Source organism: Scyliorhinus torazame, chromosome 10 (genome assembly GCF_047496885.1).
Source record: "Scyliorhinus torazame isolate Kashiwa2021f chromosome 10, sScyTor2.1, whole genome shotgun sequence".
Taxonomy (NCBI): domain Eukaryota; kingdom Metazoa; phylum Chordata; class Chondrichthyes; order Carcharhiniformes; family Scyliorhinidae; genus Scyliorhinus; species Scyliorhinus torazame.
Genome location: NC_092716.1, coordinates 172,500,808 through 172,520,455, shown reverse-complemented (window position 1 = coordinate 172,520,455; position 19,648 = coordinate 172,500,808). Strand labels below are relative to the sequence as shown.

Genomic DNA, 19,648 nt, shown 5'->3' with positions numbered 1-19,648 from the left:
GCAGTTTCTTAAAAACTCCTGCTGCTCCCGTGACATGGGCCCACGCTGCCTGATCCCCGCCCCCCGCCATCTTGCTTTTTCGCGCCCGTTCTCCTCTCTTCTCCAAAGCCGCTTTTGGAAAGCAGTGGCATAATCGCACAAAGTCATGGATTTACGAAAGGGAATACCAGAATTCTTTAAAGATGTAACTAGCAGAATTGACCAGGGAGAACCAATGAATGTGGTTTATATAGACTTTCAGAAGGCTTTCGACAAGGTCTCACATAGCAGATTACTCGCGCACGGGATTGCGAGTAGTGTCTTGAGATGGATAGGCACAGGTTTGCGGGTAGTGTCTTGAGATGGATAGAAAGCTGGTTAGCAGACAGAAAACAAAACATTGGAATAAATGGATCTTTTTCCGATTGGCAGGCTTTGACTGGTGGGGTAACACAGAGATCTGTGCTAGGACCCCAAATTTTCACATTATGTATTAATGATTTGGACAAGGGAACATAGAACATAGAAAAATACAGCACAGAACAGGCCCTTCGGCCCACGATGTTGTGCCGAACCTTTGTCCTAGATTAATCATAGATTAACATTGAATTTACAGTGCAGAAGGAGGCCATTCGGCCCTTTGAGTCTGCACCGGCTCTTGGAAAGAGCACCCTACCCAAACTCAACACTTCCACCCAACACCAAGGGCAATTTGGACATTAAGGGCAATTTATCATTGGCCAATTCACCTAACCCGCACATCTTTGGACTGTGGGAGGAAACCGGAGCACCTGGAGGAAACCCACGCAGACACGGGGAGGACGTGCAGACTCCGCACAGACAGTGACCCAAGCCGGAATCGAACCTGGGACCCTGGAGCTGTGAAGCAATTGTGCTATCCACAATGCTACCGTGCTGCCCTTGAGAACAAATAAATCTACACTATCATTTTACTGTAATCCATATACCTATCCAATAGCTGCTGGAAGGTCCCTAATGTTTCCGACTCAACTACTTCCACAGGCAGTGCATTCCATGCCCCCACTACTCTCTGGGTAAAGAACCTACCTCTGATATCCCTCCTATATCTTCCACCTTTCACCTTAAATTTATGTCCCCTTGTAATGGTTTGTTCCACCCGGGGAAAAAGTCTCTGACTGTCTACTCTATCTATTCCCCTGATCATCTTATAAACCTCTATCAAGTCGCCCCTCATCCTTCTCCATTCTAATGAGAAAAGGCCTAGCACCCTCAACCTTTCCTCGTAAGACCTACTCTCCATTCCAGGCAACATCCTGGTAAATCTTCTTTGCACCTTTTCCAAAGCTTCCACATCCTTCCTAAAATGAGGCGACCAGAACTGTACACAGTACTCCAAATGTGGCCTTACCAAAGTTTTGTACAGCTGCATCATCACCTCACGGCTCTTAAATTCAATCCCTCTGTTAATGAACGCGAGCACACCATAGGCCTTCTTCACAGCTCTATCCACTTGAGTGGCAACTTTCAAAGATGTATGAACATAGACCCCAAGATCTCTCTGCTCCTCCACATTGCCAAGAACTCTACTGTTAACCCTGTATTCCGCATTCATATTTGTCCTTCCAAAATGGACAACCTCACACTTTTCAGGGTTAAACTCCATCTGCCACTTCTCAGCCCAGCTCTGCATCCTATCTATGTCTCTTTGCAGCCGACAACAGCCCTCCTTACTATCCACAACTCCACCAATCTTCGTATCGTCTGCAAATTTACTGACCCACCCTTCAACTCCCTCATCCAAGTCATTAATGAAAATCACAAACAGCAGAGGACCCAGAACTGATCCCTGCGGTACGCCACTGGTAACTGGGATCCAGGCTGAATATTTGCCATCCACCACCACTCTCTGACTTCTATCGGTTAGCCAGTTAGTTATCCAACTGGCCAAATTTCCCACTATCCCATGCCTCCTTACTTTCTGCATAAGCCTACCATGGGGAACTAAATGTATTATCTCCAAATTTGCAGATGATACAAAGTTGGATGGGAGGGTGAGCTGTGAGGAGGATGCAGACGCTTCAGCAGGATTTGGATAGGCTGAGTGAGTGGGCATATGCATGGTAGATGCAGTATAATGTGGATAAATGTGAGGTTATCCACTTTAGTGGCAAAAATAGGAAGGCAGATTATTATTTGAATGGGTTTAAATTGAGAGACCTTGAGTCCTTGTGAATCAGTCGCAAAGCAGGCAGTAAAGAAGGCAAATTATATGTTGACCTTCATAGCGAGAGAAATCTTGAGTGTAGGAATGGAGATGTTTTACTGCAATTGTATTAGTGAAGCCACACCTAGAGCATTGTGTGCAGTTTTGATGTCCTTATCTGAGGAAGGATGTTCTTGCTATGGAGGGAGTACAGCGAAGATTTACCAGGCTGATTCCTAGGATGGCAGGACTGTCATCAGAGACTAAATTAGTTAGGATTATATTCATTGGAGTTTAGAAGAATTTGTAGGCATCTCACATAAACTTATAAAATTCGAACAGGTTTAGACAGGGTAGCTTCGGAAAGAATGTTTCCGAATGTGGGGGAGTCCAGGACTAGGGGTCATAGTTTGAGGATAAGGGTTAAACCTTTTAAGACTGAGGTGAGGGGAAATTCCTTACTGTGAGAGTGGTGAATCTGTGGAATTCACTACCACAAAAGTAGTGGAGATCAAAATGTGTAATTGCAAGAAGGAATTAGATATAGTTCTTGGGGCTAAAGGAATCAAGGGATATGTGGGGAAGGCAGGATCAAGGTATTGAACTTGGTGATCAATCATGATCATAACGAATGGTGGAGCAGGTTCTCAGGGCCGAATGGCTTCCTCTTGTTCTATTTCCTTTGCATGTTTCTATGTAAATCAGAGGGAACAGTTTGATGATTTCCTGTACTCCATGATTGATATAAAGTTCTCATCCAGTATCAGAACAAAGGCTTCACAAGTGGTGCAGACGTAATCAACTAACACAAGCTTCATCGTCATAGCTTAACAGAGCAGTAACAGGAGCAACATAGAATCGAGTTAGATTTTTTGATGTAGAAAATCTGTCTCATTCGGGCCATCACAGCTTTGAAAATGTCATCTACTTTGATGCTTCTCACTTTTAAATACAAACATATCTTCCATGTGTTCAAATGGGGTTGTGATCTTCTTTTCTCTGATGTTCATGATTGGTGTCTGATCATTCATCTCATGATTTGACAGGATATCCAATAGTTTTGGCAAGTCAAAAGTAACAGATCATTAAAGGGTGAACTAATTAAAAAGACTGTTCAGGAAATCCTTAATATCCGTTAACCTTTCACCCCACAGCTCACTGAAACTTCCCATCAGGATATCCTGACTGCTGCACAATAATAATTTTCTCTTATCGAGTTCAACAGGCTAGCTCCTTAGCGACAAGTTATCCTCATCCTATTGTTCCACACAAACTTTGCAAATGTCGTCATTCTTCTCAGACCTTACCATATTTCTTAGATCCATAGGCCGGCTCGTAGGAGGCTTAAATGAATCATAGAATTTACAGTGCAGAAGGAGGCCATTCGGCCCATCGAGTCTGCACCGGCCCTTGGAAAGAGCACCCCACTTAAGGCCACCCCTCCACCCTAACCCCACCTAACCTTTTTTGGACACTAAGCATGGCCAATCCACCTAACCAGCACATCTTTGGACTGTGGGAGGAAACCGGAGCACCCGGAGGAAACCCACGCAGACACGGGGCGAATGTGCAGACTCCGCACAGACAATGATCCAAGCCAGGAATCGAACCTGTACCCTGGAGCTGTGAAACAACTGTGCTAACACTGTGCTACTGTGCTGTTGATCCACTGTCAGGTTTCATCCTCACTTCACCAGCTAGGTCTGTTCTGTGCCTGTGAGACTTGTGTTAGGGAGCTCCCTTGGAACTCCCCTCCTTATTGGGACCTCACATTTAGTTTTCTGGTGAGGGTAGTGTAAGGATCACCTAGCGTACCATACTGCACTGCCAACTTCTGATAAGGAGGAGCTTATTGGAGAACACCATGTCCTATGGGCCCTATTCTTGCCAGCATAATCTTCTTGTGATATACCGAGGGGGTAATTATCACTGTCATCACCTGGATGATAACGGACTAAATGCTACAACTGATAGCTGACTTGTTCCACCGCCTGGTTGGAGAAGGTAAAAATGACTGCAAATGAAAGGCGTTTGAAAGACCTCGGGCGTCATTCTCCGCCGGCGGGAGTCTCCGTTCTGCCGGCGCCCGGGGGTTTCCCAACGACGTGGGGCTGCCCCACAATGGGAAACCCCATTGACCGGCCGGCGTTACGGAGACTCCCGCCGGCCGGTCAGCGCAGAAATGTGGCGGGGCGGGTAGGAGAATTTCGCCCCTCATGTCTGAAGCAATGAAGCAACCTAAACTAAAAATCACAAGGCCCCAAAAAAGACCAACAGCAAAATTCAATCTAAATGCAACATCCACGACATGTGCCATCCAGAGATTCAAAAATGAATCGTCTCATTTATCTGGCAGGTACGTCAAAAATGTGGGACTTGCCATGAATAGGAACATTCAGCTGCTGGCTGGTGAAAATACTGGAATCTAGTTATTTACAACATATTATTAAACCTTTTGAAAATCAGTAAGCAATAGAATCATCCACATACTCGCCCTTGCTCTACACATTTTGTGAGCATGATGATAGCTGGCACATTATGTTCCCAAATCATTCGCCAGAAATCGCTGACCGTATTCAACAGTGGTCCCTGTGCAGCAATGAACTCTTTATTTAAGTTATAGCCCTGGAAAGAAACAGAACACCAAGTTAAGTGATGCTGGAGAATGAGTTCAAATAGCACAATCACTGTTCAGAACGATGATTGTGAAGATACAGGGAAGGAAAGCACTGCTGATGCTGACTGATTGATCAGTCATTGTTGATGCTGCAGTGGCATCCAGTGTCACTTATGACCTACTGCAGGAGAGTCAAAATCAAAATTCATTACATAAACAGTCCGAACAGCTAATGACACCGTAGAATTGTAACAAAATTGAGGAGGGTGGTGAACGGGGGTGGTCACCTTCACCTTCTCAAGGACATTTAGGGATGGCAATAATTGTTGGCTTTGTTCATAGAATCTACAGTGCAGAAGGAGGCTATTCAGCCCATCGAGTCTGCATCGGCCCTTGGAAAGAGCACCCTACCTAAGCCCACACCTCCACCCTATCCCCGTAACCCAGTAACCCCATCTAACCTTTTTGGACATCAAGGGTAATTTAGCATGGCCAATTCACCTAACTTGCACATCTTTGGACTGTGGGAGGAAGCCAGAACACCGGATGAAATCCACGCAGGCATGGGGAGGGCATGTAGACTCCGTAAAGACAGTGATCCAAGCCGGGAATCGAACCTGGGATCCTGGAGCTGTGAAGCAACTGTGCTACCATGCTAAGACCTCACACTATGGGCAGAATTCTTTGTTTGGGAGACTATGGGCTGGATTCTCCGATTTTAAGGTTATGTCCGGAGGAAGTGTCTAATTTTACGATGAAGAAGCCGGTGCCACCCCCGCACCGATGCTCCGCCCGGTGGAGGGCTAGCAGCCGCGCCATGTAAAATGCCTGGTGTTGCAGACATAAACGGCCAGAGAATTCCCGGGTCCGTGGCCTTGCACGCTTACGGTGACAACCTGCAGCGGTCGCAGCGTACAACATGGTGCCAGCTGCGCGTGGCCCCGACCTGCCAGATTGTGTCCCCCCTTTACCTGCCTCACCATCCCTGGACCACCCCTACCAGTCCCCCCATCCCCCGCCGAAGCCCCCACCGGTCAGCAGAACGGCTCCCTCCCCCCGACTGTGGCGGTGCTGGGCACCGTCCGCAGCCTCCACGCGAGGTTAACGGAAACCCTGAGCACACGTGTCCCATACCGATGGGAAGTCGGCCCTCGGGGGCGGAGCATCGGGGGAGACTCTTCAGGTGACATCCTGAGGCCGTCCCAACGGCGTGCGGCCTACTCACCTATGGTGCCGTTTTGGAGGGAGCGGAGCATCCGGAAACAGGCGCCACCCCCAATTTTGCCATCAAAAGGGATTCTCCGGCCGGTTGCCAATTATGATATCGGCGTCGGGCAACGGAGAATTCCGCCCTATGTTCTCCTGCCGGTTGTGAATCGCGCCCAATTCCCGTTTGGATGAGATTCAGGAGATGCAAATGGGCCAGCAAGCTGCCCTCGTGAAACACAGGCGATTCCCGTCCGCGCTGGCATCTGATTTGTTGGGGCCGGGATTTGTGTTAAAGTGCTGGAAAAGCTGGAGCTGCTGATAAATGCTCCAGTTACCACACACTCTCATTCCAGCCAAGAAGGTGGCAGCATGGTAACCTGCTCGCCCCTATTCCAGGAGTCCAAAACTGAGCGAACACAGAATGCCATTGAGGAGAGGAGAGACCACTCTCTTCCCCAGGGTGGAGCGGAGACTGAAGCCCTACTCATCAGCACCTGGGAGAGGTGGCAGGGGCAGTCAGTGCTGCCAGCCTCACTAGGAGGACCGGCATGCAATGCTGCAAGAAGAAGAATGACTTCATTAGGGCAGCTCAGGGGAGTCACCACCTTTGTGCCCCTGGCATCACTCCCATCCATCACCCCCCCATCCCCTAGAGGCCAACAACACCCTTACACCCCACCCTCCCCCAAACTCCCACCTCATGTATGTCCCTCTTTGGCCAGGAGCCTTGCACACACATACCACCAGCTACAGACCCCCCCCCTCCCCGTAAAACTCACCTCCGATCATCTCACTATGTCCTTTCAGTGTCCCCTAGGATAAGGTGACCCATAAAAGGCATAGGTGCCAGTAGAGGGGAGAGGGAGTCACAGACATCCAAGTCCAGACCCCCTCTGAGGAGAGGATTATGCAACTCCCAAGAGAGGTCAAGGAGAGGGCAGTAGCAGTGATGGAGGTGCAATGCAGCAAACAAGTGACAGCCCGATGAGACACAGTTGTCCCTATAACAGGTGAGTCCTCACTCTCCCACAGCCCAGTCCTTCCCAAGGTCTCTTCCTATGTATTTGTCTCGCAGGTTCACCATCAGATGAGTCCGGGCATTCGGGGTGGCTGCTCCTCAGTGAGAGCCTCAGCACACCCCGGAGCACCGCTCCGGGGGAGAACACCGACGTTTCGACATCGCTTTCACCTGCACCATTGCAGAGACTTTCACCTCGGTGGGTAATGTTAGTGATCAGGCTCCTGGCTCACCCTCTGGTGAGCATCACACACTTGCTGCAGCACATCAGCTGGAGGCAAGGACTCCCACTGGAGCAGACGGCCAGAGGGCTGCTTGATTTCAGGGAACAGCTGTTATTCAGACAGGTGTCGTGCTTCTGGAAAATATGATCCCATCACTGGTGCAGATGCAGCCGCACAGCCAGAAAATACAGGAGGCGTTGTCAGCAGCTTTCCAGCACCCGCAAATCCAGCTGGAGGAGTCCAACCACCTTCAGATGCAGGAGATGATGCTGACAATGCGTGGCACCCAGGCCAACACGGTGTTGTCCATGGCTGAGACGCAGGACAGGAGAGCCCAGTCACAGGTGGAAAGTTCCGGGCACAGCTGGACATTGCTGCAGCACAGAGTTTGGCCCATTCACAAAGGGTTATGGCTGGGGACATGGAGAGCATTGGCCAGGCACTGACTGACTTTGACCAGTAACAGAGGGACATAAGAACATAAGAACTAGAAGCAGGAGTAGGCCATCTGGCCCCTCGAGCCTGCTCCGCCATTCAATGAGATCATGGCTGATCTTTTGTGGACTCAGCTCCACTTTCCGGCCCGGTCACCATAACATGACCGAGGCAGAACGTCTCAGTGCGCTATGGCTGAGGGTATCGAGACCATGGCTCAGACTAGGGCAGCCTCTCGGACTGGAAGTACCAGGTAACAGTGGGAGGTCACTCTGGCCTTACCTCTGTCCCATGCAGTAGCCCAAGGACCAGAGAGCACCCCGAGGGAGGAGGAAGTGATGGGACCCATGCCGGTGCCTCCCGCAGGGGAGGTGCTGGAACATGACAGCCCTTCTGAATCACCCCAGCTGACACTGCCACATCTCATGGGCAGCAAACAGAACAAGCTGACATCAGTGTTGACACCTGGAAGTTGGCCGGGTCCATCTTAGGTTGGCACAGGTGTAGTGCATAGATGACAGTCAGGGGTTGGGGCACACTATTGTACATAGACACCATTAAACACTTTTGTACCAGCAGTCCGAACTGCCTCGAACCTCTATGTGACAGGTGTGAAGGATGGGCTGGCGATGGGTGTTACTTAGTGGTCAGGTGGGAGGGAGAAATGGTGGGAAGGGGGTGTGTGGAGGTAGTTAGGGAGGGGGGTTGTGGAGGTAGTTGGGGAGGGGGCTGGGGAGGTATTTGGGGAGGGGGGTTTGGGGAGGTAGTTGGGGGTGTGTGGAGGTAATTAGGGAGGGGGGTTGGGGAGGTACGATCCTTGGATAGGCAGCTGTGGTAGTGAGATGGAGTGGAAGGACAGTACTGGCGGAGCTACCAATGAACAGGCCTCCTAGTTGGAGCCACCAGTGGACAGATCTCCTCGTTTCAGCTACCAGTGGATGGACCTCTTAGTTGAAGCTACCAATGGACAGTCCTCTTAGTTGGAACTACCAGTGGACAGGCATCCCAGTTGGAGCTACCAGTGAACAGGCATCCTAGTTGGTAAAACGTGAGTTGATGTGGTGGTCCAATGTGCAGCTATCCTGGATGCACATTGGGTGGCCTGCCATGCCACCCATGGCACCATACCCAGATCCTCCTGGACACCATCCTCACACTCACTGAGCACTTCTTCAGCAATCCGATGCACTACTTGATGATGCTCCATGAGTGTCATTTTAACAGTTCTCTGCCTTGGTCTGGGGCCTCCTTACAAGTGTTATTAGCCACAACCTCAGCAGGTAAGCCTTACTGCCCAGGAGTCTACCCCTCACCCAAGGAAGTGCCTTGAAGGCACCATGAACCAATGCGTGTGCCAGGATCTATGAGCCATGCACGCTAGTTGGATTAAAGGTTCTATAGCCAAATTTGCAGATGACACAGAAATAGGTGGGATGGTAAGTTGCAATGAGGAAATGAAAATCTTACAAATGGATATAGATAGGTTAAGAGAGTGGGCCAAAATGTAGCAGATGGAGTTTAACGTGGATAAGTGTGAGGTCATCCATTTTGGTCGCTAAAATGGAAAGGCAACTTATTATCTAAATGGGGAGTGGCCTTGGGATGCCCCACTGCAGAGGGATCTGAGTGTCCTTGTGCATGAGTCACAGAAAATGAGCGTGTAGGTGCAGCAGATAATAAGGAAAGCTAATGGAATGTTGGCATTTATAGCAAAAGGAATTGAGTGTAAAGGTAAGGAGGTGTTGTTGCAACAATACAAGGCATTGGTAAGACTGCACCTGGAGTATTGTGCACAGTTATGGCCCCCTTATTTGAGGAATGATGTAGTGGCATTGGAGGCAGTTCAGAGGAGGTTCACTAGGTTGATTCCAGAGATGAGGGGTTTGTCGTACGAGGAGAGATTGAACAGTTTAGGCCTGTACTCTCTAGAGTTTAGAAGAATGAGGGGAGATCTTATTGGAGTATACAAGATGCTAAGATGTATGGATAAAGTAGACGTGGAGCAGGTGCTTCCTCTTGTGGGGCATTCTGAAACGGGAGGTCATAATCTTAGAATAAGAGGTAGCAAATTTAAAACAGATTTGAGGAAAAATGACCTCTCCCAAAGGGTTGTGAATCTGTGGAATTCGCTACCCCAGAGTGCGGTGATTGCAGGGACAGTAAGTAAATTCAAGGAGGTGTTAGACAGATTGTTAATTGGTAATGGGTTGAAGGGTTATGGAGAACGGGCAGGATGGTGGAGTTGAGGCCAGGATGGGATCAGCCATGATCACATTGAGGGTGTTAGGCTCAGGAGGCTAAATTGCCTTCTCCTGCTCCTGGGTCATGTGTTCTAGGGAGGAGACGCTCTGGCTGATTTTGCAAACCAGCTCTCCGTATGTGGCTTTGTAGGTAGCAGATGAGGAACATATCAGCCATGATAGAGTGGAGGAGCAGACTCGATGGGCTGAATGGCCTAATTCTGCTCCTATATCTTATGAACTTACATCGGGCACAGGCATGCATGATGTGTAGCTGGTGATCACACACCAAGGGGTCCACATTAATGGAGTGGACCCCTTCCTGTTAATGTAGGGCACCACTGTTGAGCCAGCGCTCAGAAGATGACATGTGTGCCATCGATAATCCCCTGGGATATGCCAGCTACAGTGGCATATCCTGCTGCCTGAGCATCTTGGTGGCCTGATCAAGGTTGAACATGATGTAGTCTTGCACCCTGGACAGATCCAGAGGCATTAGAGTTCAGGGTGACCATCACCTTTACGGCCACTGGGAGCGGGTGTCATGCTCCATACCCCCACGGTGCCAGGTGCGCAATGACACAGGTGATGCTGTGAGATGAGCTCTGGTGCACCACATGGTCTGACAAAGTCCGACTCCTGCTATTTGGATAGCATTCCACTGTCCGCCCAGGAGATCCCTGCAGTGTGCTGCTAGATCGTTCTCATGGGCCCATGTACCGTGGAGGGGTTTGGGGGCTTGCAGATGATGAACAGTCAGGGCTCACACACTGGGATTCATACAAACAGGGCGGGCTCATACTCCTGACCCCATTCTATGGTGAGGCGGAGTCGACTGCAGCACACGTGATCCGGCAGCTCCTCGAAGGACAGGCTCTGACGGTGTATGTGTGCCCTGGTACAGCGCCTCCTTTGCACCTTGTGCCAAAGTGGAGAGGCGGAGTCATGTGACATGACCCCCCTAGCTGGGAGAACCGGTTATACTGTCTTGCTGTACTGCAAATTAGTCTGTCATCTGCCATCTGCAGAAAAGGGGTCTGTCCACGTTTGAATGCTGGGATCCCATCTGCACTATTTCTACTGGAACTTTTATTGTGTCGTCTACAAGACTGATTCACCTTTGTGTGTTTATCTCATCATGGAAGTCATCTTTTTGGGGAAAAGGGAATTATCTAGCATCAGCTTTTAACCTGCCAACTTCTGTGAAGGAATAAAAATCTTTATTATTGTCACATGTAGGCTTACATTAACATTGCAAAAATCCCCTAGTCGCCACACTCTGGCGCCTGTTTGGGTACACAGAGGGAGAATTCAGAATGTTCAATTCACCTAATAAGCACGTCTTTGGGACTTGTGGGAGGAAACTGGAGCACCCGGAGGAAACGCACGCAGACACCTGGGTGAGAACCTGCTGTGACCCAAGCAGGAATCATACCTGGGACCCGGGCGCTGTGGAGCAACAGTGCTAACCACTGTGCTACTGTGCCGCCCGAATACACCAGTGGACTTCTATTCTGGACTCATATGAATAATAATTCTTTACTCTGGGGTCTTTGCCTTGAAAATCCTTCTTTCTCTACCACTCCTTACTATACGAGTGAAAAAGGAGGCAACATGCCTACCCTCTTCTCACATTTGAGTTTACTAAATGCAAATTACCAACAGTCTTTTGAAAATCATGTATAACTAGATTTACAAGTTAGAATAAATCGATGTAACTCACCGGCACGAAATTAGCATTGATGTAATCATTGGACGGATCTTCAGTGACAGAGAGTTTAACTCGACTCACATCATCTAAAAGTTTGACAGAAACATAATTATTTTACACAAGAGATAACAATGCAAGAGGGTGTGCAGTACATTGCCAGGAGACGAGAGCTTGTCACACCAGTTTAATGAGAATTACCAAAACCTCCTCTAATGTTGCAACAGACCTGTGTTAATCCAGTCATTACTTGACAAGACAAAGAAAGTGCTTCTAAAAATCTGGAATTTTCGTTTTAGTCAATGCTATTTGTGGAGCGATATGCTAGCAGTGGGATCAGAGCACTTTCTGATTCAGTTGGAGTATCAGCAAAGAACAAGGACAAAAAGAGATTATTCAATTGATCAAAGCTCATCCCTCCAGTATTCTAATTCCAACACTTGGTTTACAGAATGATTTCATCCCATTTTCCAACTCCAAGTGGCCCAGTTCCTGATTTTAAAAAAATGTTCATGTAAAACTTGTCAAAAAAAACACCTGACTTGAGGTGCTGAAAGAAAGACAGCAGCTTTATTAGTGGGAAGTGAGCAAGCAGCAGCATGCTCCATTTCATCAGCAAGCATCATCAGAAATCATCCGTGCTGCAGGTCCCAACCAGACAATGAGAACTAGCTACATGGAATGGGACATATCTACCAAACCACTGCATCCTCAATGAAGGATCAGTGATGTAAAAAAAAAAAAATCTCATTTACTGTCCTTATTTCAAAATAACATTTTATTGGGTTAGTGTGATTTATTTTGTTGATAGGAAGCATTTACAATAAGGGGACATACTATGCATTTGGGTGGATTCGCCAAGAGAAAATCTAATATGGGGTATTTTACCACATCAGAAGTTCTATTGGTTTAAATCACCACAACAGTGTTAGGCACTGTGGTAGTCTGTGTTAGAAGGATTACGGTACCTGGTAATGCCGGAATACCATTGGTGAATGCTGTACTTATTCCCATTGGTTAAACCTGTATGTTAGCTCCGCCCTGCAAGGTAGGGTATAAGAGCCCCTGCCGCCCCAGCAGCTTTCTTCTGTACCTGCGCTGCTGGGGGAAACATCTAGCGTATTAAAGACTTCAATTATCTCCAATCTTGCTTCCGGAGTTATTGATCGAGCATCAATTTAATACGCCAGTTTTTAAAGAATGGAGCTCTGAATCAAGCCGGAGTGCCTGCAACTCAGCCCCCACGCGGCGAACTGAGCGGCAACCTTCAAGCACTGGCTGGCGTGCTTCAACGGATATCTCAGGGACGGCCGAAAACAGACCCACGGGAGAACAGAAACTACAAGTTCTGCACTCGAGGGTGAGCCCAGAAATCTACACCCTCATCGAGGACGCGGACGATTTCGATGCCGCAAAGGAGCTGCTGAAAGGACATTATATTCGCCCGGTAAACCAGGTCTACGCCCGACATCTACTAGCGGCGAGGCGACAAATCCCTGGGGAATCGCTGGAAGAATTCTACCGTGCGCTCCTGGTGTTGGGGAGAAACTGCAGCTGCCCGCAAGGTTCGGCGAGCGAACACACAGAACTTTTGATCCGGGACGCTTTCATTGCAGGTATGCTGTCCTCCCAAATCCACCAGCGATTGCTGGAGAAAGAGACACTAGGCCTTAAGGAGGCACGGGCCCTTGCCGTTCCCTGGATGTGGCCTCCCGAAACGCCCGCACTTACGTCCTCGACCCCACGGCAGCCCCCTGGGCAGTGTGGAACCCCCCCCCCCCCCCATATCCGACGCTAAGGCATCTCCCACCCCCCCACAAGCTTGCGCTGCGAGACAGCCTGGCAACTCCGGGGGGCCCCGCTGCTATTTTTGCGGGCAAGCCAAGCACCCCCGACAGCGCTGTCCGGCCCGTTCATCCATCTGCAAGGGATGCGGTAAAAGGGGCCACTTCGTGGCGGCATGCCAGGCCTGGGCGGTCACTGCGGTCTCCGGAGGCGAATACGGACCACCACCGCAACCCTCTCCACGGACCCCTTGCGGGCGCCGCCATCTTCCTCCTCCAGGGCCACGTGTGGCCTCCGGGCGCTGCCATCTTGTCCCGCAGACGCCACGTGCAATAGATGGGTGCCGCCATTTTGTGCACCCCCAGCCATGTGCGACCAGTGGGCGCCGCCATCTTGGATGGACTCCCAGGACCCCAGTTCGGCTGACCACACACCGCCCGAAGAGAACATCCAACTGCTGCCACGACTAGCCTCAGTGACCCTGGACCAGTCTCGGCCCCGAACACTCTCGACTGCAACAACGACGGTGCTCATCAATGGGCATGAAACGTCCTGCCTAATCGACTCTGGGAGAATGGAGAGCTTCATACACCCCGACACGGTAAGACGCTGTTCTCTCCCCGTCCACCCCGTTAATCAAAAAATCTCCCTGGCCTCCGGATCTCACTCAGTAGAGATCAAGAGGTTTTGTGTAGCTAACCTCACGGTCCAGGGAAGGGAGTTCAAAAACTACCGACTGTACGTCCTTCCCCACCTCTGCGCGGCCACACTCCTAGGGTTGGATTTTCAGTGCAACCTCCAAAGTCTTACTTTCAAATTCAGCGGCCTTATACCCCCCCCCCCTCACTGTCTGCAACCTCGCGACCCTCGAGGTCGATCCGCCTTCCCTGTTTGCGAACCTCATCCCGGATTGCAAACCCGTCGCCACCAGGAGCAGACGGTACAGTGCCCAGGACCGGATCTTTATTAGGTCAGAGGTCCGACGGTTACTGAGAGAAGGCGTCATTGAGGCTAGCAACAGCCCCTGGAGAGCTCAAGTAGTGGTTGTAATGACCGGGGAGAAGCATAGGATGGTCATCAACTACAGTCAGACCATCAACAGGTTTACGCAGCTTGATGCGTACCCTCTCCCCCGCATATCCGACCTGGTCAACAGGATCGCGCAATACAAGGTCTTTTCCAGGGTGGATCTTAAGTCCGCCTACCACCAGCTCTCCCTCCGCACTAGTGACCGCAAATACACTGCTTTCGAAGCAGATGGGTGGCTCTACCACTTCTTAAGGATTCCCTTTGGGGTCACTAATGGGGTCTCGGTCTTCCAACGAGAGATGGTCCGAATGGTTGACCGGTACGGTTTACGGGCCACATTCCCGTACCTCGATAATGTCACCATCTGCGGCCACGACCAGCAGGACCACGACACTAACCTCTGAAAATTCCTCCAGACTGCAAAAATCCTTAACCTCACGTATAACAAGGATAAATGCGTGTTTAGCACCGACCGCCTATCCATCCTCGGCTACGTAGTGCATAATGGAGTTATAGGACCAGACCCTGAACGCATGCCATTATGGAGTTCCCCCTCCCGTACTGCTCCAAGGCCCTGAAGCGCTGCCTAGGTTTTTTTTCCTACTTTGCCCAGTGGATCCCCAACTATGCGGACAAGGCCCAGCCACTGATCCAATCCACAGTTTTTCAGCTGTCGATAGAGGCCCGCCCGGCCTTCAGCCGCATCAAAGCAGACATTGCAAGGCCATGATGCACGCCATTGACGAGTCTCTCCCCTTCCAGGTCGAGAGCGACGTGTCCGACGTAGCTCTGGTGGCCACCCTCAACCAAGCGGGCCGACCCGTGGCCTTCTTCTCATGCACCCTCCACGCCTCCGAAATTCACCATTCCTCAGTCGAAAAGAAGGCCAGGCCATAGTAGAAGCTGTGCGACATTGGAGGCATTACCTGGCCGGCAGGAGATTCACTCTCCTCACTGACCAACGGTCGGTTGCTTTCATGTTCGATAATGCACAGCGGGGCAAGATAAAAAACAACACGATCTTACGGTGGAGGATCGAACCCTCCACCTACAACTATGAGATCTTGTATTGTCCTGGGAAGCTAAACAAGCCTCCTGATGCCCTATCCCGCGGCACATGCGCCACCGCACAAGTGGACCGCCTCCGAGCCCTCCACGAGGACCTCTGCCACCCGGGGGTCACTCGCTTTTTCCATTTTATCAAGACCCGCAACCTGCCCTACTCCATCGAGGCGGTCAGGACAGCCAACAGGAATTGCCAAATCTGTGGTCCAGGAATCTCCCAGTCTCCCGCTGACAGGAAGTCCTCCCGGATACCCTCCACTCCATCCGGTCACTGCCCTGTACCACGACCAACCGAACACCTCACGAACGTCTCCTTGTCTTCCCCAGGGAGTCCATCTCTGGGACCTCGCTCCCGACATGGCTAGCAGCTCCCGGACCCATCCTGCTCTGAAAACACGTGCAGGCGCACAAATCGGACCCATTGGTCAAGAGGGTCCATCTCCTCCACGCTAACCCTCAGTACGCCTACGTGGCGTACCCTGACGGCCGACAGGGTACGGTCTCCCTATGGGACCTGGCGCCCGCTGGATCCCCACACATACCCCCACCACCAGTCCCACCCTCCCTCCCACCGGTGCACCCCACAGCCGCCCCCTTCCCAGGTAGATCGGTTCTTCCACCAGCCCAGTCTAGGCCCTCCCGCCCACCGGCGCACCCCACAGCCACCCCCTTCCCAGGTCAGTCGGTCCTTCCACCGGCCCAGTCTAGGGCTGATGAAGCTGCCGCAAAAGCCGAAACCACACTTCCGGAGTCACAGACGCCCGAACCTCCACCGGCATCACCACCAAAGCTACAACGATCGCAGAGGACGACCAGGGCCCCAATCGACTAATTGCATCATTTTGAAATGTACATTACTGTTGTAAATAGTTAAGATGTAATAAGGCAAAACGCTGTACGGAGGTATTACGGTGCCTTCGTAACTGTAACTTCTACCACTTTACCACGTTGTAATACGAAGCCACCACCCCCACCGGACACTTTTTTAACAGGGGGTGAATGTGGTAGTCTGTGTTAGAAGGATTACGGTACCTGGTAATGCTGGAACACCATTGGTAGAGAATGTACTTGTTCCCATTGGTTAAACCTGTATGTTAGCTCCGCCCTGCAAGGCGGGGTATAAGAGCCCGTGCTGCCCCAGCAGCTTTCTTCTGTACCTGCGCTGCTGGGGGAAACATCTAGCGTGTTAAAGCCTTCAATTGTCTCTAATCTCACTTCTGGAGTTATTGATCATGCATCAGGCACTTTTTGATCTTTTATAATGTTGTACATCGTGAATCAAAATGAAGTGGTGTAGTCAAGCTAAGCAGAGTTATTGTGCAGCAGGATGAATGGAACAAGACAGGTGAGGTGAGTGGGGATAGGCAAACAGCAGAAGGGAAAGAAAGTATGAGGAGGAGAAGAGAGGAAGAGAGAGTTAGGAAAAGGAAAGACAGATGGGAGTATTGGGGAGGGACATGTGAGGAGAATGAATGAAGGGATGGGACAATGGTGGTGAGAAACGAGAGGGAGCGAGAGAGAGCAAACCCCTTGCTGGAGTCAAATCTCAATCATATGGGAAGGCAAGTCTATAGTTAATGCATTTCGAGCTTTGCATATACTGGGAATCAGAAACATTGGGCAAGAATTTTCCAAATGGTGCACGACACGTTTTGGGTTTTTTTCTGGGTCAGAGGTGTGCATGGGTGTGAGCCGTGATTTTGCCAGCAAGTGGGAGAGGCAGCCCGTCAGCCTCCCACACTGCCAGCCCAATCAGACTGCCAGCAGCTCTGGAACCTCAGCAGCCCCGCCTAAAGAGGCGGCCACTACTGAGGCATGAAGGAGCAAGGGCACAACAATATGGATGCGCCTTCAGGGGGTCCAAGCAGGCAGGCCTGGTAAACAGAGGAAAATCACTTCCAAGGGCAGCATTATGAGGCATTGCAGGCAACCTTTGCTGTTGTTGTCTCTCTCGCTGGTCAATGTGCTCACTCACTCAAGAAAGTAAAATTCTCAAACTTGAGATGAGAGTTCTCCTTCTGCAAGCTGTACCATCCTGTCAGGATAGGAGGGAGTCTAGGCTTTCTTATGTCAAATTGGGGAGCGCTTGGGAACTGCATTAGTCTGTCTCCAGGAGCCTAGTCTGTAAATCAGTGAATCTCAAAGTGTGGCCTGTTGATCACTGGTGGTCTGCGAGGACCCTCTATGTGGTCCACAGGCTGGACCAGAATGCAAACCACTGATGACCAATGCCATGGCTGAGGCAATACAAGAGAATTGGTCAGAAGCCACATCCCCACCATTGATTAAAAAAAATATATTGTTATTAAGGCATTTATAAATATATACATAAAACACAACCAAAGCCAAGAAAGAGAACACAAACAGGAAGTCTCATAACCAATAAATACCACCCCAGCGTTGACGCTCACCCACACCCCTGGTTTCAACGACCCCGAGCCCCTCCGTTCCAACAAGATCAGTCTCCGGGCTACCAGGGAGGCAAAGGCCAGGATGTTGGCCTCTCTCGCCCCCGTGACTCCCGGGCCTTGTGGCACTTTGAAAATTGGCACTTCTGGACTCGGGACAACTTTGACCCTCAGTACCTCAGACATTATGTCAGCGAACCCCCACCAGAATCCCTCCAGTTTCGGCCGAAAATATGTGAATATGGTTCGCAGGCCCCTCCGCGCACTGCCCACACCTGTCCTCCACCCCGTCAAAGAACCTGCTCATTCTGGCCACCATCATATGCACCCTATGAAGCACTTTGAATTGAATAAAGCTAAGCCTAGCACACAAAGAGGATGCGTTCACTTTCCTCAGAGCCTCCTCCCATAACCCATTCCCCACCTCCCTCCCCAGCTCTTCCTCCCACTTCCGCTTAACTTCTCCTATCAGGGCACCCTCCCAATCCATCAATTCCTTATAAATCTCTGACACCCTACCCTCGCCAACTTCCGTTTTCGACACCACCTTGTCCTGCAGCCCTGGGTACGGCAGGCTAGGAAAGAACGGCTCCTGTTTCTCAACATAATCCCGAACCTGTAAGTACTGGAACGCATTCCCACTGGGCAGCTCATAATCCTCTTCCAGTTCCTCTAGGCTTGAGAAGCTGCCCCATGAATAGCGTCCAGCACCCCCGGAGCAAACCAGTGATTCCCACAGATCAGTGCCCAAACAGAGGCACTCTCCAGCCTCAGGTGCTGCCGCCACTGTCCACACACTCTCAGGGCCGCCACCACCACAGGGCTTGTGGAGTATGTGGCCTTTGTTGTCAACAGTGCCCCTAAACTAGTGTCCTGACAAGAGTCTGCCTCCATCCGCTCCCATACCGACCCCTCCCCCACTACCCACTCCCTACCATAGCTATATTTTCTGTACAGTAATAGTCCCTTAATTTGGCAGGGCCCTACACCCCATAGAATCCCTTCCCCTGCTCACATTCTTTCATAGTGCAAACAACAATAACACTTTAAAGAAGAAAGAAAAGTTGCACTCACCCCTCCACCGTCCTCTGACCCATCATCAAAAAAAACCCATGAAAACGCTAAATAGCCCACAAGAGAAGAAAGGTTCACCCCTGGCTATCACCAAAACAAAAGAAACCCAGCACAATACAACAAAGAGGGGCAGGGAGAACCACCACCAGTATACACTTCCTACAAAGTTCAATGGCCTCCCTCTCCTGCCAGTTCATTGTCTCTCAAAAACTCCGTTGTCTCCTCCGGTGTTCCAAAGTAGTATTCGTGGCCATTGTGGGTCACCCAAAGGCGGGCCGGGTACAGCATCCCAAACCTCACCCCCTTCTTCAAGAGGACAGCCTTGACTCGGTTAAATCCAGCTCTCGTCATTGCCAGTTCTGCGCCAAGGTCCTGATATGCCCAGAGCTCGTTACCTTCTCGGGTACATCTCCTCGTCTGCCTGCCCACCGCAAGGTCTTCTCTTTATCCAAAAACCGACGTAGCCTCACCACCATCGCCCTCGGCGGCTCATTCGCCTGTGGCTTCTTCATAAGTGTCAAATGCGCCCAATCGACCTGCAGGGGTCGGTCGAAGGCTCCCTCCCCCATTAGCTTCGCCAACATCTTGACCACATAAGACCCTGCATCCGTTCCCTCGATGCCCTCCGGCATCCCCACTATCCTCAGATTCTGCCTCCGGAAGCGGTTCTCC

The 19,648-nt window shown here is 50.5% G+C and overlaps 1 protein-coding gene across 3 annotated transcripts in view; it reads right to left on the bottom strand.

Annotated features, from left to right (window-relative positions):
- The window catches only part of ptprja (protein tyrosine phosphatase receptor type Ja), a 283,707-nt gene that overhangs the window by 27,593 nt on the left and 236,466 nt on the right, over positions 1-19,648 (bottom strand). For all 3 annotated transcript variants that reach the window (XM_072518944.1, XM_072518945.1, XM_072518946.1), the window contains 2 exons: positions 11,631-11,704; positions 4,655-4,789 (listed from right to left, as the gene is read on the bottom strand). In XM_072518944.1, coding sequence (XP_072375045.1) covers positions 4,655-4,789; positions 11,631-11,704 — 209 coding nt within the window. The remainder of the gene's footprint in view (positions 1-4,654; positions 4,790-11,630; positions 11,705-19,648) is intronic.